Genomic DNA, 26,005 nt, shown 5'->3' on the forward strand with positions numbered 1-26,005 from the left:
AAACACGCACACACTGGTCTGAGGGGCGTTCAAAGCCGTCTGATTGGCCAAGGGCTCTAACGTGGGCGCTCTGAGCAGATGTCCTGGGAAAGTTGTCGAATCCCAACCGACCCGCTGTAAAAGAGAAGTGAAAACATTCGGTCCCACAACTGGACAGTGACCAAAACCTGTTCTAATCCAGCTGCGCACACACACACAAACACCCGTGCATGCTCACACACACACGATCCACTTGTACAGACAGAGGAACATGCATGGAATCACATTCTTACAGTATGTCCAACTGAAACGCTTCTACACCTATAAATATCAAATTCAGTGTCTGTATTCAAGTCAAGTAATAAATTGGCCTCTTAAGAACCAAATTTGAAAATGACCTTTATTCAGGAAAATAAATTATAGCGTATTACCGTTCCCCTTTGTTCTTGTGGTCTGGAGAATACGTTGTATAATCAATGCAGGAGAGTGGCTCCACACATTCACGACCATCCCTTCACCCCACCAACCCTCCTCACTCTCCCCTTAACCGGGCAAGACCACTCCACTCACTCCTCAAACACACATCTACTCCTTCACCTCCTCACAAAGAAGCCACCCCCCTCATTGTGGCCCTGTATCTGACAGGTACTGTAGTGCCTGGGTTGTAAATCAATCACCATTACTAATGGAAAGTCCACATTACCATGTGAAGCCAGTCCATTTCCTGCCCAGAATGCCAGGTCCCTGGTACCCAGGCCCTCATGAATGCAGGGCGGGCAGTCCACCAGCCCCAAGACTGCCTCTCATTTCAGCAGGGCTACCAGGAGGACCAGGGGTGCCTTTGGGAGTCAATGGCATATTAACTGGGGATGCGACAACAGCAATAAAAATGCAAATTGCAGCCCAAGCTGAGGATGCCCCAGCCGTGACCTTCATAAACCTGTATAATACAGTCCTCCACCTGCAATGACATGTGGGTCAACCCATCTCCTCCACCACAATACACACAGATGAATGAGAATGAAAATTTTAAAAAGCAGGAGATTGACTACCTCCTTTTCCCCGAGTGGGAAGTCATAGTAAATAAAATGTCTTCGTTTGTATGTCAATCAAGTTTGTTAATTACATGAATGTTCCGTAAATGTCAAACATCTTAAAAGTGTCACTGCTTTCTGGGTGTTTACTCAGTCTCTGACAACTGTGGTGATTGTGTAAATCCTTTGTTTCTGAATGATGTTTGGTCACAGCAGTAACCATGAGAAGGGTCAGACCGTTGGAAAAGATACTGTCTCTTGTAACGGACATGGGCCAATGTGTTTATGTGTTCCCCAGACACCACTCCTACCCTGGGTCCATATTGACTCAAACAAGAAAACTCTACCATGGAGAACAATAAGACCAGAATAGAACCAACTCTGTTGTGTTACTGCCAATGGGGGGCCAAGGGGAATGTTGGTCATATTTCATGCCTTCTCTGCGTAATGGAAGCAGTGAGCTGTATCTGTCTGCGTCACACTCTCCCTCTCTCCCTACAGAGGAGCTGTGATTAAGTACTGAGAGAGGCAGAGATCAGGGAGGAATCATGGGCCCTACCATCCTAGACAAATTGCTTAACCAACTACGCAATAGACCTGCACAACATACAGTGCTTACTAAGTAGGACCAGGAGTTTTGCCTGGTAAGGTTCAGTGGTTAGGAGAATCTCATGGCAGTAAACACAGCACACAGCCAGTCAAAGGTCCTATCCCACTCCTGCATCTCAGTCTTTTCGTCTTAACAGAACATGTCATCCTGAACCGTGTTGAACAACACATTTCACCAACCTCTGTAGTGCAGCTATCTCAGTGGGAACCTTAGTGTGCTCTATCCTCCTCCTCCTTTCTCACTCCTGTTTAAAAGACTAGGCGTAGGAGTCAGATGAAGCTCTACATTTCACCAACCTCTGTAGTGCAGCTATCTCAGTGGGAACCTTAGTGTGCTCTATCCTCCTCCTCCTTTCTCACTCCTGTTTGAAAGACTAGGTGTAGGAGACAGATGAACCTCTACATTTCACCAACCTCTGTAGTGCAGCTATCTCAGTGGGAACCTTAATGTGCTCTATCCTCCTCCTCCTTTCTCACTCCTGTTTGAAAGACTAGGTGTAGGAGACAGATGAACCTCTACATTTCACCAACCTCTGTAGTGCAGCTATCTCAGTGGGAACCTTAGTGTGCTCTATCCTCCTCCTCCTTTCTCACTCCTGTTTAAAAGACTAGGCGTAGGAGACAGATGAAGCTCTGCAAGCGAGGCCTTTAGATAAATATTTGGGTTGAAGTCTGACAAATGCGTCTCTCTCCATTTCTGGAGTGGAGTAAGCTGTGAGCGACATGGGGTCTCAGACAGGGAGGCAGACATCTCCGTCTCCTGACATCTTGGTGCCACCACCAGGCGCTATGGTTTACTTTTCTATTCCACTGTTATGTTCTCTCTCTTTACTCTTTGAAGCAGTGATTTGGTTTTTGGGGTCTGTGAGTTGATTGAGATACAAACAAATAACCATGTGAAGTCCCACCTCATCTGAGTGCTTTGTCTCTCTCTCACTTTGGATGTGAAACCAACAGGTGTGAATGGTATCATGATGTGTTGGGTTTTGTTCCGGGTTCTTTGGCACGAGGGGCCTGGTTATAGTGTCTGGTCTGGATCAAAGACCGACGGGGTGGAATCTGAAATGTTAGAAGAGCCACCTGCATCACCTAAGCCACCCTCTGCACATGCTCCTCCAGTCCATTAGAAAATTAGCCAGTGTGTCTGTGTGTAGGTGTTCGTATGTGTGCATGAATGATTGTCAGCATCTACATCCTGTCTACTGTATTTATAAAAATTGCAGGTACAAGAAGTTTTAGTGATTTTGCATCCAAGTCTCAGTAAAAATGATACCATTGTTAAGGAGTCTGAGACTATAGTTTTAATACTAAGTACATCTCAGCAAGGATCGTCCTATTTTGTTTTTGATGTACAAAACGTCTTAAATAAGGTACAGATTTCAAGGATTTCAATCTCACACCAAGCCGTTATACATTGTCATCCCAGTAAAGGAATATAACATTTTTCATCTTTATGCCAATAACTGATAAAGCTTAGTTTGGTAGAGACAATTCTGTGACTGTGGTATGAAGACACTCGTCTCTATTGGACCTGGTCCTTGGCCTTTTGTCCAGTGGGCTGTTCTAGAGGAGCCAGACAGCTGTGCTGTGTCGGCCAGGGCAGCGGCTGGGGAGCGGGCCACGGCCTGTATGGTTTTTATCTGAAGTGGAATTGCTAGGACCCTAGGGTTACAAACACATGAATGGGCCTAGTGTGCCTGCTTCTGCTTTGACGTCACCCATCGCCGTGGAAGTGACAGGCTCGTTAACCAGGTACCCGCCAGCGACATCCCAGCATGCCCTTCAGAGGGGACCTGGATCTGCCACCAGGCCCAAACTGAGACCAAGACATACTATTGATCTGCACATTGTAGATGTACTGTATTCGGCTGCATTTATACAGGCAGCCCAATTCTGATCTTTTGTTTCACTCTGAATAAGATCTGATGTGAAGATATCTGATTTTATTGGTCAAAAGACCAATTAATAGGAAAAAGATCAGAAATGGGCTGCCTGTGTAAACACAGTCTTAAGTGTTATCATGGTTGAGTGATATACTGACTTGCTCAGGCAGGTTTTGGATGTGAGTTATTAATATGCAATGTGTGATGTGTATGGGCCTAGTATATGCCCATGTAGTTATTAAAATGAGTACAAAATTTTTGAGGATAATAATGTGTACAGGAGACACTTCTGTATCTACTTTTATTGTGTTTACAAAGAGCTGACTAACCTTTCTTTTGGCATGTAGTCAAGGCCAGGAAGCCAAGTAAAGACTGCAATTTCTGATTTCTTTCATGTTAAGAGCTCAATGTACTGTAAGTTACAGTATAGATGTAATGTTTCAAAAGCCTTTTTTGCTCTGGTAATATTAGAAGAAATAACCACACAATACACAAAGTATGAAATATTTGTTCACATATATTTTTTTATGACATCATTTTTTTAAAGTACATTAAGAAATAGAAGCTTCAGTTTATAAAACTTTCCAGCAGAAATCAATGATGGGCCAGCATCAGCCTTTTTCTTTAACAGAAAGGTCTATTCTCTATATCGAAAGAAAAATCGCTACATTTTTTCCTGTGCTACCTTTATTTCCCATGAAAGCACCAGCTGTCTGTCTTTTTCTTTTATAAAATATAAATTATTGAAAAATATTCAAATGTTTGTGAACTAAATACATAAAAAGTATCTCATTAACAAAAATACAGAAACACTATAAAATATACAAAAAACAACACCATCCATAACAAAACAGGTTTCCTAATGGATCAGTTTGAGATATGGTAATATGGTAAGGTATCTGTGTATGTATGTATTTAGTCCATTTAGAAATATCTGTGCAATACTTGTGTCTACAACTTAACGTATATGACATTTACTGAAACAAACTCGACTTTGAAGTCCAAACAGACACAGTATATGTTCCATTTAAACAGAGAAAGATATTATATTCTGATCTACTCAAAATGGTGACTGGCTTGGAGCTGGAAGGCATCGTCAACAACAAGTTAAGCATATATTTAAATATCTGAACAGTTGTCCTAACATTAAAAAAAAAAAAAACATTCTTTGAAGTAAAAACATCTGTAATAATCAAACAGTGATGTGAATCCTGGTTATGTAGCGTGCATAAACGACGGAACCACAGAGACTGGGTGGATTGACTTGTTCAAGAGAATTCAATCTTCTCTACACAATTACATGTTTGTGTGTGTGGGTGTGTGTTTATGCTGACCGACACTTGAAGTACCAACTCTGTGGTTAGTTGCCCAACTAAAAAGTAACTAATATGGACAGAAATCGCTTTCCTATAATCTCAAGGGGGAACTACAGTCAGTCCGGCCAAAACTCTTCGCTCAGTCCTAACGCTGAGTGCTTTCCAACAAATCAAAAGATCAAAGCAGAAACAACACTTTGAACGCGAGGGAATAACGGTCCCTGCCCTCCAAGATGGTGGACATACCCAAAGCGCTATCTATCGCCCAGACCTCACATGGGTTTGGTTATTATTCCTGCTTAGTCTCTTGCTTATTTGTTTCATCTGGGTCTTAATAAAGCGTTAGGAAATACAATCTGTACAAATAGACATTTCAAAACCTATTTTCATCAATATGGGTAACATTCAGCCACTGTAAACAACAACATTTGTATTTTAAGATGATTTTTCTTGACTTCGGCTTTTTCCCATAATGCCTGCGTACAGTCATGTTCCCACTGACGAGCAACCAGCAAAACTACTGTGGATCTTCAGCAAGCCGCACAAATACATACAGTTTTCAGGGCATATCATTTCATTTATCCATTTCATATACTGAATGGGATGTCCTTTTGTCTTAGAAACAATAGAAAAGCATGTACAAAACATGGTAAGAAAATAGCATACAATGCCACATCTCTCCAAGTAGTCCTTTAGCTCAACTGTTTATGGTAGTCCTGTTTCCTATAGATCTCTACCTCCTCCGACAGTGGTAAAAGGGAGCATCTATACAAACACTTCAGTTAACAAAAGCCTCCAAGCTGTGCAACGGCACAAGCATTATCTCATCCTCATGCCATAATGATGATCATTCTCTTTAACTTCACAACTCGACGGTTCCCTCCCAAAACCACCCAGTCCTCTTCTTCAAACAGTCATCCAAAGTTTATACTCCTTGCTTCAAACCCTTATCTTTTCATCCTACTACCATCATGCACCTCGATATACCTTACCTATCTATGGCAGCTTCCCTTCATTCAGAGACCACATTACACACAAAAATACAGTACACTCTACATTCCTAAGCTTTCCGACAAAAACAATCCCTCATGTACATGGCTCGCAATTCAATCTGTCAACAACAGGTCCCTCCCTCTTTGTTCTCGTCTAAAACAATGCTAAAATGGGGGCATGGAAAACCACTTAATATACAGATTGAGCACGTTCGACTCTTTTGTGTCCAAATACTTTCAAAACTCACCACAGAAAGGGTGTCTAAGGACTTTTATTACTGGTGGCAGGACAGTAATGTTTGCAATCTGCAAAGTCCTGGTGGCAGACAGTATATTTCTATAGCGAAGCGGCGAATGTGCAAAGGAGAAAGCGTCAGTTTTAAAGCAACGGTTACTTTCAGTTGTCTATCAACCGTTCTTGGTATGAGTAAGTTACTCTCTATCCAACCTATGAAAATGAGTAAAAAGGCCAGTGTCTAGTGTCGTCTGTATAACCAAATCAGCATGTTTCAGTTATTGGGCTTTTGCAGAGAGGAGACAGGACTAACTTAGCCTTAAATGGTGCAATGTTTGGTTTCAGAATAGCTTCATCGGCATTAAAAAAAACTAAACAGGGGAACCCTGGTCGGACTGAGACTCAACAGTACAATCTCAACGATAATACTGGCACAAACATTATGCTTCTGAAACAACAGTAAAAAATACTTTTTTGGTCCAAGCTGAGAACTCTACCCAATGCCTATTGTGTGCAGTGGCATAGAAACAGTGACCTACTTCCACTACTTTCCATTTTTAATTTGGCAACAAATTCCATAGAAGGAACTCTCCATCCATGCAATGTCCTTCCCTAAAATGAATCCTTCACTGTCTCTTGGCCCTCTTCCTCAATGACAGTTCTTTGTCCTACTTAGGCTAAATGGCCACTCTATTCTAATTGATGGCTTTCCATGTGCCTTGAGTTACTAAGTAATACCTGTATCTATCTCAAATGCAACAAATTATGAATTTGCACATTTGGCATAGTGCTTTCTTTCTGAACATCGTTTGACAACAGCTCAAAATGATACAGACCACAGTTTAGGTGTTAAGAATTAACATGTTTGGTCCCAAAATGGACGCCCCCTTTTACCGGACGGTAAATATCAATCTCTGAGCCCCAGTCCCCTCGGCTCCTTTACTCTCCTCTTCTCCTCTTCTCTCATCCCTCTGTTTTCACTCGTCCGCATCAGGCTTGACGTCCAGCATGGCATGGAGCTCCTCGGGGGTGTATCCCAGCAGGCTTTTCAAGTCACAGACAAAGCGGTAGACATAGCGCTTCCCTGATGTCTTGTGGATTATGTTCTTGTCGTAGTAGTAGCGCAGGCCTCGGCTCAGCTTTTCGTAGTTCATCTTGGGCTTGTTTTTCCTCTTCCCCCACCTCCGAGCCACCTGAGTCACAGAGGGAAAAGGCACCCTGTTACACTGTGTATCAAACTTGAGACAGAGCTCTGCACTAACCTCACAATACAATGTTATCGTGTACATGTCTTCTCTTGACATGGATCGATATTTAATGTAGCTAAATGTACCTGATACCACTAAGGTTCCTTTAAGTCTAAATGAGGCAAATGACAGTGTTGTTGGCATCACATTAAAAAGAGATCAACCTCCTCTGTCTAACTGTTTAGGGCCCCCATGCCATGTAAGGTCAGTGGTGGGGGGGGTCATGACCTCTCACCTCGTCAGGGTCGGACAGCTTGAACTCCCAGCCGTCTCCCGTCCAGCTGATGAAGGACTGACAGGATTTGTCCGTCAGAAGCTCCAGCAGAAACTGCCACAGCTGGATGGGGCCACTGCCTGCAGAGCAGAACCAGGATAAGGGAGAGAGAGGTTAGAACACAGAGAGAGGAGCCTTGTTTTCAGTATAATACAGATCAGTATGACAGAACATGTCATCATCAGCCACATGCAAACACAGCATGACTGACTGTTCTCCTCATGCTTCTCATTAACTACTCGTCTTAGGGTCATTCATTTCCTACTATAAAAAGACACGTATCCAATTCTAAATCAGATGTGCACAAGGCCCGATAGTGGAGAGAAAGTGTTTTCACAGGCAAGGGTCCCATTCATCATGAATCCCTTTGAGTACACTTTACCCTCTGCAGTATCTGGAGTTCACAGCATATTTTTGTCTGACTGTATGAATTCCATGGCAATGAAATCACCGTGGTTTAAAAATAAGAGGGGGTCTTCAAATGAGGCTGTGTGTGTGTGTGTGTGTGTGTGTGTGTGTGTGTGTGTGTGTGTGTGTGTGTGTGTGTGTGTGTGTGTGTGTGTGTGTGTGTGTGTGTGTGTGTGTGTGTGTGTGTGTGTGTGTGTGTGTGTGTGTGTGTGTGTGTGTGTGTGTGTGTGTGTGTGTGTGTATGTGTGCCTTCTGTAATGTTCAGATATGCACTGATAATGCAATATACTATAAAAGCAGTTTAATGCATTTACCTACAATTTGAATACAAATATATACGTATATATTTGTACGCTTAACAAATGGCCTAAATGTGACAACCAGAGCTGCTGGGGTTATTACATGTGTGTTGAAAAGAAAAAGAGTAGCAGAAGAGAAAAACAAAGCTTCGGTACTCTTTGATCTTGTGGTTTTCTGTACAGACAGAAAACCCCACTCAGTTCAAATCACACCTGCCTATGCAGTGGCTGCTGAGCAAAGCTGTAGCACAGCGGAGCTGTTAACTCCCAGAACTGGCTCATAAACGCACCCTTATACAACACAAACCAAAGCTTTCAGAGAAATGGAACCGTAGGTTGAACACTTGAAAGCAAAATAAGTCATTTTCAATCCAGGCCTTCTTCACTCAGTTATGAACATGAATGCAAAGACGCAACACCCAAACTTCAGCAAATAATCCTCCAGATCAAGTCACATTCCAAAAATCCCACTACTGTAACAGTGGGTCCACATAAGGATGATACAACAGTGCCCGTTTCCAATCCCCTCCTGCGCTCAGACGAAAATGTTGGCGACCCCCCCAAAAAATCTTTAAAAAAATATGTTATAATCCTCCAAGCAGAATGGGGCTCAATGAAAAAACTTCTACGGCGGAGAAAGGGTGGGGGGCTGGCATTCATAGTACTGTTTAGGATCTGCCCTTAGGCTTTACAGATGAGGCTGTAGCCTGTGCAGGGTGGACAGAGAGAGACAGAGAGAGAGACAGAGAGAGAGACAGAGAGAGAGACAGAGAGAGAGACAGAGACAGAGACAGAGAGACAGAGAGACAGAGAGACAGAGAGAGAGAGAGAGAGAGAGAGAGAGAGAGAGAGAGAGAGAGAGAGAGAGAGAGAGAGAGAGAGAGAGAGAGAGAGAGAGAGACAGAGAGACAGAGAGACAGAGAGACAGAGAGACAGAGAGAGAGTCTTTAGTGTTTTGAAACTTCTGTATGTGTAATGTTTACTGTTAATTTTTATTGTTTATTTCATTTTTGTATATTATCTACCTTACTTGCTTTGGCAAAGTTAACACGTTTACCTTGCCAATAAAGCCCTTTGAATTGAATTGAGAGAGAGAGAGAGAGAGAGAGAGAGAGAGAGAGAGAGAGAGAGAGAGAGAGAGAGAGAGAGAGAGAGAGAGAGAGAGATAGGAGGAGTAGGCTGTAATTGTCCAAGGCACTGTGGCTGACTGCCTGCAGCATCCCAAGAGCTGACAGAAGTGTGATTGGTGATGAGAAACAAAGTCAACCTCTGAGTTAACGACTGACTGAGCCTCACTTATCTCACACCTTCTTTATCACACCAACTCATCACTGTGTGTGACAGAGAACCGTGTGTGTGCCTGTCAGTGCCCAGCTACTGGGACAGGAAGCCAAAACACGTTTTCATCAACAGCTATTTGAAATACTACTGTACATACACGTCTTACTCTTTTTTTTTGGCAGATTCTCTCTATTATCACATAGTAAGAAAATGCATGTGTTGCTTGGGGGCCTAATGGGGGCCTAATGGGGGTGATCTTTCTCTTGGCTGCAGGACTGGATACAGGGTGCTAACCGTTAATAAAAATGGTTGTTGCCAGCTAGACATAAGCATATTGAAGTCTTATGTTTATTTTCTTCTCTTTAGTTCTGCATGACTAAAAGCTCTGAGAAAGTATCCCGACTCCAATGAAAATATGTGAACATGCATTAGCCTCTGAACATGAGTCTACGGTAGCTTTGTATCTAATGCTACATCATTGTACACATAGGGAAGTGAATTACTTTGTGAATTAAATGTATGAATGATGACATGCAGCAAATAACCTACAGATGTAGGATCTTAATTTGAGTCAGTTAACTACAGCAGGAAAATAATCCTGCAGCAACAGGAAATGTGAATTATTATGTGGATTATAATTAATGGACATTTTTGTAGGGGATGATAGATTTTTCATTAGGGAAAATCAAGTCTGACATTTCTAAGTGGAAATTACAAACTTCAGAAGCCTTTTAAAACCATTGCAGGAAAGTTCTCCTTCAACAGGGTGGATCAAATTAAGATTCTACATCTTTTCCACAAACTGGCATCATATTACTAATGTCAAAGGCTTCAATGAGGGCATGCCAATTGTTTATATCTATCTTTCACTTTATCTTATCATCAAAAGATGAATGCATAAATTAGGCAATTTACATAATTGATTAGTACAGACAACCTTGCAGATCAGAAATGACCTTGAGATGCCAATTGTGGGCAATGCCTTATGCAATCTGAAGTAAGTGACGTGTGTGTTCTGGCATTTCCCTTCTTCCCTACTAACGACCTTGTGACTGCAATTTAACACAGAGGGGAGAAAGTCCCCAAAGGACTAGACTTTCTCGTGCATTAAAGTTATTGAGAGACTGTTTCCCCTTAAATTGCTTCTCAGTCTCCATAGATGTACAGTGCATTAGGAAAGTATTCAGACCCCTAGACTTCTTCCACATTTTGTTACGTTACAGCCTTATTCTAAAATGGATGAAATCATTGTTTTTCCTCATCAATCTACACACAATACCACCAAGCAAAAACAGGTTTTTAGATTTTTTTGCAAATGTATTACAAAACAAACTGAAATATGACATTTACATAAGAATTCAGACACTTTACTCAGTACTTTGTTGAAGCACCTTTGGCAGCGATTACAGCCTCGATTCTTCTTGGGTGTTACGCTACAAACTTGGCACACCTGTATTTGGGGAGTTTCTCACATTCTTCTCTGCAGATCCTCTCAAGCTCTGTCAGGTAGGATGGGGAGTGTTGCAGCACAGCTATTTGTAGGTCTTTCCAGAGAAGTTTGATTGGGTTCAAGTCCGGGCTCTGTCTGGGCCACTCAAGGACATTCAGAGACTTGTCCTGAAGCCACTCCTGTGTTGTCTTGTCTGTGTGCTTAGCGTCATTGTCCTGTTGAAAGGGGAACCTTTGCCCCAGTCTGAAGTCCAGAGCGCTCTGGAACAGGATTTCATCAAGGATCTCTCTGTACTTTGCTCTTTTCCTCAGTCCTGACTAGTCTCCCAGTCCCTGCCGCTGAAAAACATCCCCACAGCATGATCCTGCCACCACCATGCTTCACCATAGGAATGGTGCCAGGTTTCCTCCAGACGTGACGCTTGGCATTCAGGCCAAAGAGTTCAATCTTGGTTTCATCAGACTAGAGAATCTTGTTTCTCATGGTCAGAGTCCTTTATGTGCCTTTTGGCAAACACCAAGCAGGCTGTCATGTGCCTTTTACTTAGTTGTGGCTTCTGTCTGGCCATTCTATTATAAAGGCCTGATTGGTGGAGTGCTGCAGAGATGGTTGTCCTTCTGGAAGGTTCTCCCATCTCCACAGAGGAACACTGGTGCTCTGTTAGGGTGACCATCGCCTTCTTGGTTACCTCCCTAAGCAAGGCTATTCTCCCCTAATTGCTCAGGTTGGCACGGGCGGCCAGCTCTAGGAAGTCTTGGTGGTTCCAAACGTCTTCCATTTAAGAATGATGGAGGCCACTGTGTTCTTGGGGACCTTCAATGCTGCAGAAATGTTTTGGTACCCTTCCCCAGATCTGTGCCTCGACACAATCCTGTCTCGGAGCTCTACGGACAATTTCCTTCAACCTCATGGTTTGGTTTTTGCTTTGACATGCACTGTCAACTGTGGGACCTTATATAGACAGGTGTGTGTGCCTTTCCAAATCATGTCCAATCAATTGAATTTACCACAGGTGGACTCCAATCAAGTTGCAAAATTACAATTTGTAATAAATGCGCAAAAATGTCTAAAAACCTATTCTCGCTTTGTCATTATGGGTTATTGTGTGTAGATTCATGTGGAGGAAAAAATCATTTTATCCATTTAAGAATAAGGCTGTAATGTAACAAAATGTGGAAAAGGTCAAGGGGTCTGAATAATTTCTGAATGCACTGTATATATGCGGTATATGTGCTCTACTTTGAAACATGGAGAATTCCCCTCCCTTACCGAAAGACCACATGGATTTCACGTGTTCACACGTGAAGGATTCCAAAAACACCTTTTCAAATTATTTCACGTGAAATCATGTGATTTTCCACATGTGAAATCATGTGGTTTTTCTGTATAGGTTCCAAAATGTCAAATGGTGAATAGGGATTTAAGTAGCAACGAACTGAAAACCTCATAAAAGGAATACTAAAATAGAAATGTGCCAGACCTTGGATCTTTTTTTTTACTTCTAAAATGTGTTTCTTTCTGTTTAAATAGAAGAAAGAGTCGTTTTTTCATCAGGTAGAAAGAAAGGAGCTATAACAGATGAACAGATAAATCTACTCAAGTGTTAAGTGCACAGGGCAGGTATCGTTTTGTGTTTGCACCCGGGTTGCCAAGACGACCTGGAAAATAGGTTGAGATGCGGCCACAGATAAAACGGTGCAGATGAAAAAGTCAGAAGTGCAAGACAACGCGAGATGGAGAGAAGAATTAGAAGAGGCTGAGAGCAAGTGTTTCCTGTAAGTGCATGACTCTGGGCCTGCAGTGCCACAGAGGCTGATATAGAAGAGTGTATATAAAACGCTCTCAGCCAGAAGCTGTGCTGCCAGTTACGGAGACCCAGTTACATTGAGGTACACCTACAATATGTACAACTGCTGCAACTGCCTGGCAAACATGTAACATAGGGCCCAGCTGGGTGGCATAACAACGCCTGTAAGAAGTAAGAGGGATTAACGTTTGGCCATGCCTATTGTAGTTGATCGCACATTTTTCAAACTGTAACCTGCATTTAGTCATCTTATCTATCAATATAGAGAGAGGGCTCTAACTCCTCTAGCTTCACAATGAGATAGGGTGCAGGCCAGGCAGCAGGCTGCTACCCAGCCTGACAGCTTAGGAGATTCTGCCACTTGCACAGTCAACTCAGCTATCCCCACTGATAGCCTCGATCTAGGTTTGGCAAAACTAATGGCGGTGTTCGCCTTAGCAATCTCACTGAAATAAAGAACTCCTCCATGCCTGTCATTATTGAATGAGATTGTGATATCTCACATCTTAAAATAGGGCTACTTAATGTTAGATCCCTCACTTCCAAAGCAGTCATAGTCAATTAACTAATCACTGATCATAACCTTGATGTGATTGGCCTGACTGAAACATGGCTCAAGCCTGATGAATTTACTTTGTTAAATGAGGCCACTAGTGTAACTCCTCCTGGTTTTGTCCCGTGGAATAAATATTGTGGATCTAAATGTTTTTTCTTGTAATCCGTGACTATCGTACCACCATTTTATTCAGTTTGCAATGGCAACTAATAATCTGCTCAGACCCCAACCAAGGATTGTCAAAATCTGCGCTATAAATTCTCGGACAACCCAAAAATTCATAGATGTCCTTCCAGACTCCCTCCACCTACCCAAGGACGTTGGTGTACAAAAATCAGTTAACCATCTAACTGAGGATCTAAATTTAACCTTGCACTACACACTAGATGCAGTCTCACCCCTAAAAACATTTATCAAAATAAATTAGCTCCCTGGTATACATAAAATACCCAAGCCCTTAAATTAGAATGGAAATGGTGCTCCATCAAACTAAGTCTTCCGACTAGCTTGAAGAGACAGTACCGTGCAATATCGAAGTGCCCTCACTGCCGCTCGACCAGACTATTTTTCCAACCTAATTGAGGAGTGTAAGAACAATCCCAAATGTACGTTTTATACTGTTGCAAAGCTAATTTAAAAAGCAGCATTCCCAAAGAGAGGATTGCTTTTACTTTACTTCAGCAGTGATGAATTCATTAACTTCTTCGACAAAAAGATAATGATCATTAGAAAGAAAATTAAGGACTCCTCTTTGAATCTGTGTATTTCTCCAAAGCTCAGTTGTCCTGAATCTGCACAGAACTGCCAGGACATAGGATCACTGGAGATACTAAAGTTTTTTAATGCTGAATCTGTTGACACATTCACACAAATAGTCATGGCCTCTAAACCTTCCAGCTGCATACTGGACCCTATTCCAACTAGACTACTGAAAGAGATACTTCCTGTGCTTGGCCCTCCTATGTTGAACATAATAAACGTCTCCCTGTCCTCCAGATGTGTACCACTCACTAACCAAGGCAGTAATGAAGCCTCTCTTGAAAAAGCCAAGCCTTGTCCCGGGAAATGTAAAAAATGATTGGCCTAAATTGAATCTCCCATTCCCCTCCCCCCCAAAATTAAAAAGCTGTCTTCATGTATACAAAACGCTACACTCTAGCTGTAGACCCCATCAAAACACTACACTCGTGAAGATGGTAAATTATCTTTAAATTGCATCAGACCGAGGCTCTGCATCTGTCCTCGTGCTCCTAGACCTGCTTTTGACACCATCGATCAACATATTATTTTGGAGAGATTGGAAACCCTAATTGGTCTACACAGAAAAGTTCTTCCTTGGTTTAGATCTTATCTGTCGGAAAAATATCAATTCATCTCTGAGGATGATTTGTCCTCTGACAAATCAATTGCAAGTTTTGGTGTTCCTCAAGGTTCTGTTTTAGGACCACTTGTTTTCACTATATATTCTGCCTCTTGGTGATGTCATTCAGAAACACAATGTTAACTTTCACTGCTATGAGGACGACACACAGCTGTACATTTCGATGAAACATGGTGAAGCCAAAAAATGGCCTACCCTGGAAACCTGTGTGTCAGCAAATGTTTTACTTTTAAACTTGGACAAAACAGAGATGCTAGATCGAGATCCCAAGAAACAAATATATCTTCTGTTTGATCTGACAATTAATAGTGATGATTGTACAGTCGTCTCAAATAAAGCTGTGAAGGACCTCGGCGTTACTCTGGACCCTGCTCTCTCTTTTGAGGAACATAATAAAGAATATTTCAAAGGGAGGTTTTTCCCCATCTTCGTAACATTGCAAAAACCTGAAACTTTTTGTACAAAAATTATGCAGAAAAGCTCATTCATACATTTGTCACTTCTAGATTAGACGACTGCAATGCTCTACTCTCCGGCTACCTGGATAAATAACTAAATAAACTTCAGTTAGTGGTAAATACGGCTGCTAGAATCTTGACAAAAATGTGTATCATATTACTCCAGTGCTTGCCATCCTGTTGAGGCTAGGGCTGATTTCAATGTTTTACTGCTAACCTACAAAGCAGTACATGGACTTGCTCCTACCCATCTCTCCGATTTGGTCCTGCCATCCATCCATCCATCCATCAACCCATCCATCCATCCATCCATCCATCCATCCATCCATCCATCCATCCATCCATCCATCCATCCATCCATACATCCATCCATCCATCCATACACGTTACGCTATGGTCACAAGACGCAGGCCTCCTCGATGTCCCTAAAATTTTGAAGCCAACAGCTGGAGGCAGAGCTTAGAGCTCAACTTTCATGGAATGGTCTGCCTATCCATGTATGAGACGCAGACAGGGTCTCAACCTTTAAATCTTTACTGAAGAGTCATCTCTTCAGTAGGTCCCATGATTGAGTGTAGTCTGGCCCAGGGGTGCGAAGGTGAACGGCAAGGCACTGGAATGACGAACCACCCTTACTGTCTCTGCCTGGCCGGCTCCCCTCCACTGGGATTCTCTGCCTCTAACCCTATTATGGGGGCTGAGCCACTAGCTTACTAGTGCTATGCCATGCCGTCCCTAGGATATGTGCGTCACATCGTGCCAGGCTTTTTTTGCTCTACTCGACATGAGTGGGTTGTGTCACTGACGTGATCTTATGGTCTTGCTCCCCCACGGGCTTGTGCGGTGCAGGAGATCTTCGTGGGCTATACTCAGCCTTGTCTCAGGGTAGTATGTTGGTGGTCTGTTGCTTTGGCAAAGTGGGTGGAGGTATATCCTGCCTGGTTGGCCCTATCTGAGGGTATCGTCGGCCAGGGCCACAGTGTCCCCCAAACCCCCCCATCTCAGCCCCCAGTATCTATGCTGCAATAGTCTGTTCAGTGGGCGTGCTACCTTGTCGCGGACATGCTGTTTTCGACTCTCCCTCTATCTCGCGCTCTACTGCACCTGCTGTCTTGACCTCTGAATGCTATGGCTATGAAAAGCCAACCCTCTACAACCACTGTGATTATTATTTGATCCTGCTGGTCATCTATAAACATTTGATCATCTTGAAGAACAATCTGGCCTCAATGGCCATGTACTCTTATAATCTCAAACCGGCACAGCCAGAAGAGGACTGGCCACCCCTCAGAGCTAGGTTCCTCTCTACTGAGTACAGCCAGAAGAGGACTGGCTACCCCTCAGAGCCAGGTTCCTCTCTAAGTTTCCTCCTAGATTTCTGCCTTTCTAGAGAGTTTTTCCTAGCCACTGTGCTTCTACATTTGCATTGCATGTTGTTTGGGGTTTTAAGCTGGGTTTCTGAAATAAGCACACATCTGCTGACGTAAAAGGGCTTTATTAATACATTTGATTTATGGATTTATTGATGACATCATTTATTTATTAATTTCGTCTGACCTGTGTATCCTGCGAGTGCTGCGGCGGGGATGACAGGTTTGTCCTTGCTGAGGTCTGAGCGCTCCCTGACGTAGTCCTTGAAGGTTCCCTTGGGCTTGTGTCCGTGTAGGGCGTTGGGGTAGTCCTCAGAGTCAAAGTTGTCGTAGGATGGGACGCGCTGCAGACTGTTGAAGGAAGACTGGCTGCTCCAGGACTGGGTCAGACGGTCACAGCTTTCAAAGCTCTCAATGCTCTCAAACGAGTCCTGGCCTCCCAGCTTACCTGAGAGACAGAGAGGGGGAGAGCAGAAGCTGTTAGTTGTATTGTATTGAGAGTGAATGATAATATAATTGTCTGAAAGTAAATAGTTTCGAGCAGGGACATTACGATTTGACAGAGGACAATATTTATAGCAGGAATACACATTAGACATTGGCAGTAAATTACACTCTCACTGAGCTTCTTTGTTCTGTATAACACAATGTATGGTCTTGGCCCCTTCATTTCACACCTCAGTTTAGCATACGCAACTGGCATTTGATTGTCTAATTGGAAGAAGATCAATACAAATTGAATTGCTATTTCTGGCCTCAGCAAAGATAAGAGGAGCATTTCAACTGAGAGCTATTAAAGAATGAAAGATAACCCAGTGCCTCGACTGATGCTGAAATCTTCAATTGCACAAATTGAAGCCACGTGTGGTTTTCGGTGGTGCCACAAATACTTTCCCACATTGAGAAAGCACAATGTGCTGCCAAAAACCCTGGGATTTATTATGTACGAGGCCTGGACATACCTTGCAGGCGAATGCCCAGTCAGTCCACTGAATTGGTCCTGTGTACAGTAAAATCCCTGATACCCCCTATTCATTTGTTCAGCTGGGGGATTTGAGAAGAAAATCCCAGCTTTATTGGTATCAATGTAAACCACACTGTTAATTCTTCTCCAAACGATCAGTGGGAAAGCAACCAGATGTGCATGTGATAAAGTAAACAGAGCGGTTCATGAGAAAGAAAACCCACGCTCTCTGACACTCTGTCACTCTCTGTCCTTCCTTGCTGAGAACAACCTCAAGGTTGAGATGTGAGAAACAGAGATGAGAAAGTTGAGAGAGAAAAAAAATGTGGTTGTTTTTTAAGGTTACCTCGCTTGAGCTGTTTTGCATGAAAGCTATAGGGACAGACAGCTCTATTGAACCGTGTGGCTTTATTCACTTCTCACTCTTGAAACAAACAATTTATTTTCTCCTCGAGGTGAGTTTGCTTGATCCACAAGTCAGCTATAGGGCCTCCTTTCTACTATCCTGGTACATGCAGTGATGTGGCAGGGCAAGACTGGAGAACATCAGCAAAATCACACGCACACAGTGATGTTCACGAACCCAACACAATTAGCTAGACCTCAAGACTCACAAATCATATCTATCATAGAATCATACTGTATGGATTGAATCAGATTGAATCAGAGTCTCAGTCTTATGCAGAACTTAGACATGGACTAAAGGCCTACTCAAGTATTGGCCCCAAGTTACCCAAGTTAACTTGTTCCTCTTTGAGATAGGGCACTTAAAATAGAGCAGCTGTAACAGCCACACTACACTAAACCTTGATTTCCAACCATTTCCTTCACTATCTTGTGTGTAACCCCTCACCTCTGCTGATGCGGCCCACACACATGTTGTCGGGGGAGACCACCTCCTGTTTGACGGAGAAGTAGTCCCCCTGAAGTGGGTTGAGGGGCATGTCCCGGAGGATGACGTTGGGGTATTCACTTTCGTACTTGAGTGACAGCAGGTCCTCTGAGCTGATTGGGTGAAGGGTCTGGTAGGACTCTGTGATGAAGCCCGGCTCGGAGTATTCAGAGGGAGGAACGCACTGGGCATGTTCAACGCCATAGCCTGGAGAAATACAGGAGTAGGAGGCGGATGAGGAGAGAGAGGGGGAGGGGGAGGGAGAAAGGGAGGAGGAGAGAAAGATAGAGAGGGATTAAAGACAGTTTATTTACAGTACATAGGATGTAGTCCCCTCAGTGATACTTACTGACAAAGTAGTCTGAGGTATAGTGGGACTCCTGGAAGGTAGAGGTCAGGCCGTTGACAGGGAAATGCTTTGTTTCTTCTTCATGAAAAATAGATATCAACTGTCACTGACCCCGTCATTGATTTCATGTATCGTATAATAGCCATAAACACACTGCATCCAGTATGGTTGGGCCTAACTGATTACATATCAGGAGGACCAGGTGGTAAGGGAGGTCTTCCTCTTCGTCTCAGATTACCATGTGAACGCTAACAGCGCTAACACTTGAAATTGTTTTGCACAAAGATAGACAATGCTGTGCTTCAATACACACTACAGCTAATGTGACAGGAACAGTAAGCATTTCTGAGGCTTGTGATTGATACCAGGGTTGGGCTCAATTTTTCATTGAAGGTAGTCAATTCAGGAAGTAAAGAGAAATCACAATTTAATAATATATCAAAGGCATTTATTACTTCTCAATAAACTGAAAAGTATTTATATAAAGTTTTGACATTTCTGAATATTAAATGACTACAATTCGAATTGAGCCCAACGCTGATTGATATGTTGTACGGAGTATTATGGGTAATGTATTACAATCATGCTACAGACTGGGCCTACCTTTCTGAAGCATCTCTAGATGTTCCCAGAGAATGTCGCCCACAAAGTCAGGCGCTAGATCCAGGAAGCGTTCCTTCCCCAAAGCACACAGACTGGCCCCGTTCATACAAAACTTGTGGAAGTCCACACTCTTCAGGCTGAACTCGTTCACCGTCCACGTCAGCCACTCTCCCACGTGGCACTCTGTCCACTGCCTGGGGTCTGAGAGGGACATGGGGGGAGAGGGAGGGACATGTCACTGAAGTGCTACCCGAGGTCACAGTCATATAAATGGTCACAAAATACCTCCACTCCACTCCACTCCACTCCTCTGGTTTAATCTACACTCCCCTGAACTAGAGATGAGGTATTATCAGGCCACAGAGCCATTTCACGAGCACATTCATTTTCATTAGCAGTTTCAGTGGGTCATGATTTTAGACCTGCTGTTGCTATTAGAAGTAAGAGGAGAAGTGGTGCAGATACGTGGTGACAGCAACAATAGACTGTCAGTGAAACCCCAGCTACTTGCAGACTGCCTGGGATGGCTGGACTGGGGAATCCCAATATAGACCTGCTAATACCAAAATGATGAGCTCTGTGGTATGCCTCAATCGAGGAACCATAATGAATCATTTTTGTCTGTCTCTCTACCCTGGCTTTCTCTGATTCCTACAGTCTGTCTGACAACCAGTACACTCAATCTGTCATTTTGAATATAATGTCACCACTAAGCTATCTTTAGTCATACTGAGAGGAGGGGTTTAGGTTTTGAGTGTGTATATGGAAACATGTCACAGTGGTTAATCTAAAAATATACATGTAATGTGAGAGGTAGAACAAGAAACAGAGGGAGAGAAAGAGAAATAGAGAGAAAGACACAAAAAGAGAAAGTAATCCCTTGTTTAAGTGCCTTACCTTTGGGAATAGCCAGTCGTTGCTGTTCCTTTGTGAAGCCGCTGAACGTGTCCTTCAGAGCCTGTGACATCATCTCTTTACTCCCTGGAGTGAGCAGGGGCACATCTCCACACTCCAGATCTGTCAGTCACACAGGAGAGGGAGACTAGCAGTCAGAGACAGAGCACAAGGCCACACACACACACACTGTCCAGACAGACAGTCTATCAACTTGGGAGAGAATCAATTATATTATAAGGTAGCTGCCGCAAACACATTGGTCAGATACGTGTGTACACAAACAACACATGCTCCAGCTTCCACTCTCCTTGTTGTCACAGTGCCTCAAAGGGAAGGGTTGTTTGTTTGGCAATATAATACATGAATGACTCACACATGGACAAGGTAGAAGGGCTTTAAGAGGCTTTCAGAGGCCATTCTCACTGACCTGGTCACACCCTGGGTGGGACTCACAAGGTGGGGTTAATACCTATCAGTGGCCACTGTGACCTCCTAACTATGTCCTCCATTGACACACAGAGGGTTTCACCCCGACACCACGGTGGTCAAACGGCAAGGGTCAGGGGTTAGGGACGAGGTGATGATGTCACCCTGAGCCCTGCCAGGCTAGAGGGGGTCGAGGGGGTGTATGGAGGGTGAGGGGTGTCTCTGGGGTCCCAGACACACAGTCTCACTGTTCTTCCCTCACAGCCAGTGGGCCCACAGCAGGAGACAGAGCACTCTTTGATGGCTTTAAACAGTGCCTGATGACTCGCACTGATCTAATTCAACTCTACCAGATTACAGAGGGGTGGATGGAGGGAGGGGGAGAGGGAAAGCCCCCAGGGCAGGAGAGCTAGACTAGAGTGCTAAAACTCTACTTGGATCCAGACTGCAACAGTCTGAAAAAACAAAGACATGAAAAGAGAGAGAGAGAGAGAGACAAACAGAGAGACAGACAATCTACTGTGAATAAATATAGAAATCCCCACATCGCATTTCATAACAAAGAAAGGCATAAATGATTACCACGGCTGTATGTCACTCTGTCTCTATCAACCCTCGCCGTGTGAGGTAAACTACCATATCACAAGCAGGCCCGGAGGGAGATTGGAAATGTTTTGTCACCACTCTGCTGTCTCTCAACGCCACAGATGTTCTGGCATCTCTGCCCTGGTTTGATCTGCCAGCCCAGCGAAGGGGAGGCCTTGGCGATGTGTAGTTCATGCGTGTTTTCAATGCTCGTCAATGTTCCCGACTTCGTATGGAATGCCCAACATCCATCTCTCCTCTTTGGGCTGTGGAACTGTAACCCAACACTGCCTGACTGGAACCTAAGGCTCTCTCTCTGTCTAAATGCTGGAAGCTGACAGGCCACATTATGCAGAGTGCCCAAATGGAGGCGAACCGTAACACTGCCGGTGTGTGATTGGATTAGGCCTCCATGCTCCCTCTCTCTCCATTTGGAAGACCTGATTATACTGCATATTAGAGTATCCACTCTGTTGGCTAGGTTACACGTTTCTACAGTATCAAGCTATTTTAGTATCATATTGCAAAAGACTGAAGAGGCTTTTGTCAGACAAGGCCCTCGACATCCCACAGCAAAACAGGCTCCGATTCTGAAAGCATTCTGAAATGAAAATAAAACGAGACCTGACTGTATAGCGTACACCATGTCCCTGACTGCACGGTCATCTTGACCGTCTTCACCAAGGCGGCTGGTTGTTGAGTAACTATGTAGTGTTAGATAGCACTAGCGGAGAACGGTCGCAGTCTGAGATGAGATGGAGCATGCTCAGAGTCAGACTGTGCCTGGGCTTTGATAACTCTCTAAGGCAAAGACTGAGGGAATGTTGCATTTTATTTTAGATGGATCGAGCGGAATTTGTCTGCACTTTCAAACCAACTCAAAGACACACATAGCTCCCTCTGGGTGAGCAGGTGGGGCTTCAGATCATTCAGATTCCTACCAGCTGAAACAGGCGGGTTTAAAAACCTGGAAAAGACAGGTGTCCTTGTTATGACTTAACCAATGTGCGCGTGTCTGTGTACTTAACCAATGTGCGTGTGTCTGTACTTAACCAATGTGCGTGTGTCTGTACTTAACCAATGTGCGTGTGTCTGTACTGCATAACATTCATGTTTTAACTTCAACATGATATTTCATGGTGCATGAAGCTCCTATAGTCTGAACTGAATATGACTCTGTTTAACACATTACAAATGATTACATTTCATACAGTATACTGAGAATGGTGCTCACTCCCTCTCTAAACAGCCTATGCAGTTGTCTGTAAGATAGCTAATGTACTGTCCATCCATTAACTGGGGAGGCTGGCTTGGGTCTAGAGTCTCTGCCAAAAGATGATTTCCTGATATGGTTTCAATGCCTGGGAGTCCCATTATGGCAGGCTGGGCAGAGCAGGTCACTATCACTGAGCGTTAATAAGCATCCGCCAGCCACCTCTAACACAGAGTGGTAGTCTATCATAGGATAAGACCCATCCATTTAGTGGCCTGACAGTGTGATTGGGTTTAATATGGGGTGTGATTATGACAGAAGGAGGGTAAGGTTGGTGATCTATGACACCCACAACTTAGATTACAGAGTGGAGAAAGGAAGGACCGTGTCTGCATGTGGCTTGTGGTAAATCGTTTTATTGCCTGCCAATTAAGAGAACATACGGATCATTCCCATTTGAATTAGAAGTGGTATGTAAAATGGGACTATGTAATCATTGACAGACATTGGGAGAGAGATGTGCTGTAGATATACTGTAAAATATATTGACAGCCACTGCTCTGGTGTCATCCTGTGAGTAATGTCAGTGAGTGGTTGGTGTACGGAGTGGCACTATGATATCTGTCCCGAGAGACACCTACTGAATGGATGCTGTGCGTGCCGGAATAACCATCGGCCTTCCCCCACTTAAACTTCCCTGCAGACAAAAAGGTTCCAGTCCACACCTCTGGCCCCCAGGTCTGTTAGCAGTGGGGAACAGGAGGAGGAGGGAGGAACATGTGAACCAAATTAGCAGCCTTCTTCGCCTGTGCGCCGGAGCGAGGGTGTGAAATTGGGATTTTGTGGCCAGGGCCATGGCCCTAAGGAACCGTGGTGGGGCTGGGGTGCGGCAGACCAAGGCGGATGGGGTAGGGTGGGTGAGGGGAATGCAGGGAGACTGGAAGGATGAGTCATTGAGCAGTAATGTGAGTTGATCACAGGCCTCAAAGTGCTCCCTCTGCTCTCACACACTCTCAGTGTCTGGAACGGTGCCTCCTCCTTGCCTCTCCTCCTTGCCTCTGGCTGAGACTGCTGTGTTCATTCATAAACACCCTGCTATGATGCTGTCTCTGGCTGAGACTGTTGCGTTCATTCATAAACCCCCTGCTATGATGCTGTCTCTGGCTGAGACTGTTGCGTTCATTCATAAACCCCCTGCTATGATGCTGTCTCTGGCTGAGACTGTTGCGTTCATTCATAAACACCCTGCTATGATGCTGTCTCTGGCTGAGACTGTTGCGTTCATTCATAAACCCCCTGCTATGATCCTGTCTCTGGCTGAGACTGTTGCGTTCATTCATAAACACCCTGCTATGATGCTGTCTCTGGCTGAGACTGTTGCGTTCATTCATAAACCCCCTGCTATGATGCTGTCTCTGGCTGAGACTGTTGCGTTCATTCATAAACCCCCTGCTATGATGCTGTCTCTGGGTGAGACTGCTGCGTTCATTCCTAAACACCCTGCTATGATGCTGTCTCTGGCTGAGACTGCTGTGTTCATTCATAAACCCCCAGCTATGATGCTATCTCTGGGTGAGACTGCTGTGTTCATTCATAAACCCCCTGCTATGATGCTGTCTCTGGCTGAGACTGCTGTGTTCATTCATAAACCCCATGCTATGATGCTGTCTCTGGCTGACACTGCTGTGTTCATTCATAAACCCCCTGCTATGATGCTGTCTCTGGCTGAGACTGCTGTGTTCATTCATAAACACCCTGCTACGATGCTGTCTCTGGGTGAGACTGCTGTGTTCATTCATAAACCCCCTGCTATGATGCTGTCTCTGGGTGAGACTGCTGTGTTCATTCCTAAACCCCCTGCTACGATGCTGTCTCTGGCTGAGACTGCTGTGTTCATTCATAAACACCCTGCTATGATGCTGTCTCTGGCTGAGACTGCTGTGTTCATTCATAAACACCCTGCTACGATGCTGTCTCTGGCTGACACTGCTGCGTTCATTCATAAACACCCTGCTACGATGCTGTCTCTGGCTGACACTGCTGTGTTCATTCATAAACACCCTGCTACGATGCTGTCTTTGGCTGAGACGGTTGTGTTCATTCCTAAACCCCCTGCTATGATGCTGTCTCTGGCTGAGACTGCTGTGTTCATTCATAAACACCCTGCTACGATGCTGTCTCTGGCTGAGACTGTTGTGTTCATTCCTAAACCCCCTGCTATGATGCTGTCTCTGGCTGAGACTGCTGTGTTCATTCATAAACACCCTGCTACGATGCTGTCTCTGGGTGTGACTGTTGTGTTCATTCCTAAACCCCCTGCTACGACGCTGCCTCAATATGCATGGAGCAGGCAACTTCCACCCACACAATGGGAGAAAGAGACACTGTGCTATCATGTGGCTATAAATAGACCTAGACTGAGTGTGTATGAATGTGTGCGTGTTCGATTTAGGTCTGTCACTGTGTGTGTGTGTGTGTGTGTGCGTGTGCGTGTGTGTGTGTGTGTGTGTGTAAGAAAGACAGTGGGTGTGCGATCAAAGTGGGTAGAATGTCTATGGGGCTATTCAGTGGACTGTCAAATATTTCAGCAGTGAAATGATTTTAAAGCCATAAAGGGCTGATTTATTTCAGTCCGTTGTGAGATTAACATCCGTGGCTGACAATACACCTCTCTTTCTCTCTCTCTGCAGCACTGCAAGGCTGTATTTAAGTATGCGAGAGGGTCCACTTCCTGAGGCTAAGGTGTCACTTCCCAGAAAGAAAGAGAGAGGTTAGTTGTGGGTTGAGCGGGTCGGTCATTTCAGGGCCAACCCCGGTTAACCCCTTTATGGAAAATATCCCTCCACGGCTAATATAGGTTATTAGGCAGCGTGGTGGGTACCACCAGGGGGTCCTACTCACTCAGGGACCCCATGTCCAGAGGTGACACCGCTATCTGAGAGAGCTTTGATGGGGATTCCTATCAGTCCCAGTCTGGGAGTGAAGGGTCATAAACCCTGCTGACATAAAGAGAGACCATTCAGCAGGGGAATGAAGTTGGGGGGGTGGGGGTTCAGAGGGCAGTCTATGTCCTGAGAGGACCGCTTGTTCTACCGCTATTTGGATTCCCATGTAAAGGCCAGAGACAGTAATAGAAAAGGCCACTCGGCACTCGCTAGAGGAAGCTGCCGGGCAGGCAGAGTAGTTGTGTTACAGCAGGACCGACCATGGGTCAGGGCCAGATGAGGGCCAGCCCAGGCGCTGCTCTGAGGTCACAGGCTGGGGCCATCTCACCATCCATCCATCCCTCCCTGTTGGAACACTGCAGCTATTCTTAGGGCTCCACCGCTGTCTGCCCACTCCCTTCACAAGCCTGTGGTGCTCAGCCTCCAGGCCTGTAACTACTACTACTGTTGACCAGACCTGTAACTACTACTACTGTTGACCAGGCCTGTAACTACTACTACTGTTGACCAGACCTGTAACTAGTACTGTTGACCAGACCTGTAACTCCTACT

The 26,005-nt window shown here is 44.4% G+C and overlaps 1 protein-coding gene across 4 annotated transcripts in view; it reads right to left on the reverse strand.

The window, feature by feature from the left end:
* Window positions 1-4,004: 4,004 nt before the first annotated feature.
* The window catches only part of LOC124005051 (protein c-ets-1-B), a 42,914-nt gene continuing 20,913 nt past the window's right edge, over window positions 4,005-26,005 (reverse strand). For 3 of the 4 annotated variants that reach the window (XM_046313921.1, XM_046313920.1, XM_046313923.1), the window contains 7 exons: window positions 20,285-20,404; window positions 19,388-19,588; window positions 18,785-18,862; window positions 18,397-18,642; window positions 16,767-17,027; window positions 7,531-7,649; window positions 4,005-7,241 (listed from right to left, as the gene is read on the reverse strand). In XM_046313921.1, coding sequence (XP_046169877.1) covers window positions 7,026-7,241; window positions 7,531-7,649; window positions 16,767-17,027; window positions 18,397-18,642; window positions 18,785-18,862; window positions 19,388-19,588; window positions 20,285-20,404 — 1,241 coding nt within the window. In that variant the 3' untranslated portion in view covers window positions 4,005-7,025. The remainder of the gene's footprint in view (window positions 7,242-7,530; window positions 7,650-16,766; window positions 17,028-18,396; window positions 18,643-18,784; window positions 18,863-19,387; window positions 19,589-20,284; window positions 20,405-26,005) is intronic. The other variant, XM_046313922.1, reaches the window with a different exon arrangement.

This window comes from Oncorhynchus gorbuscha, linkage group LG19 (assembly GCF_021184085.1).
Source record: "Oncorhynchus gorbuscha isolate QuinsamMale2020 ecotype Even-year linkage group LG19, OgorEven_v1.0, whole genome shotgun sequence".
Taxonomy (NCBI): Eukaryota; Metazoa; Chordata; class Actinopteri; order Salmoniformes; family Salmonidae; genus Oncorhynchus; species Oncorhynchus gorbuscha.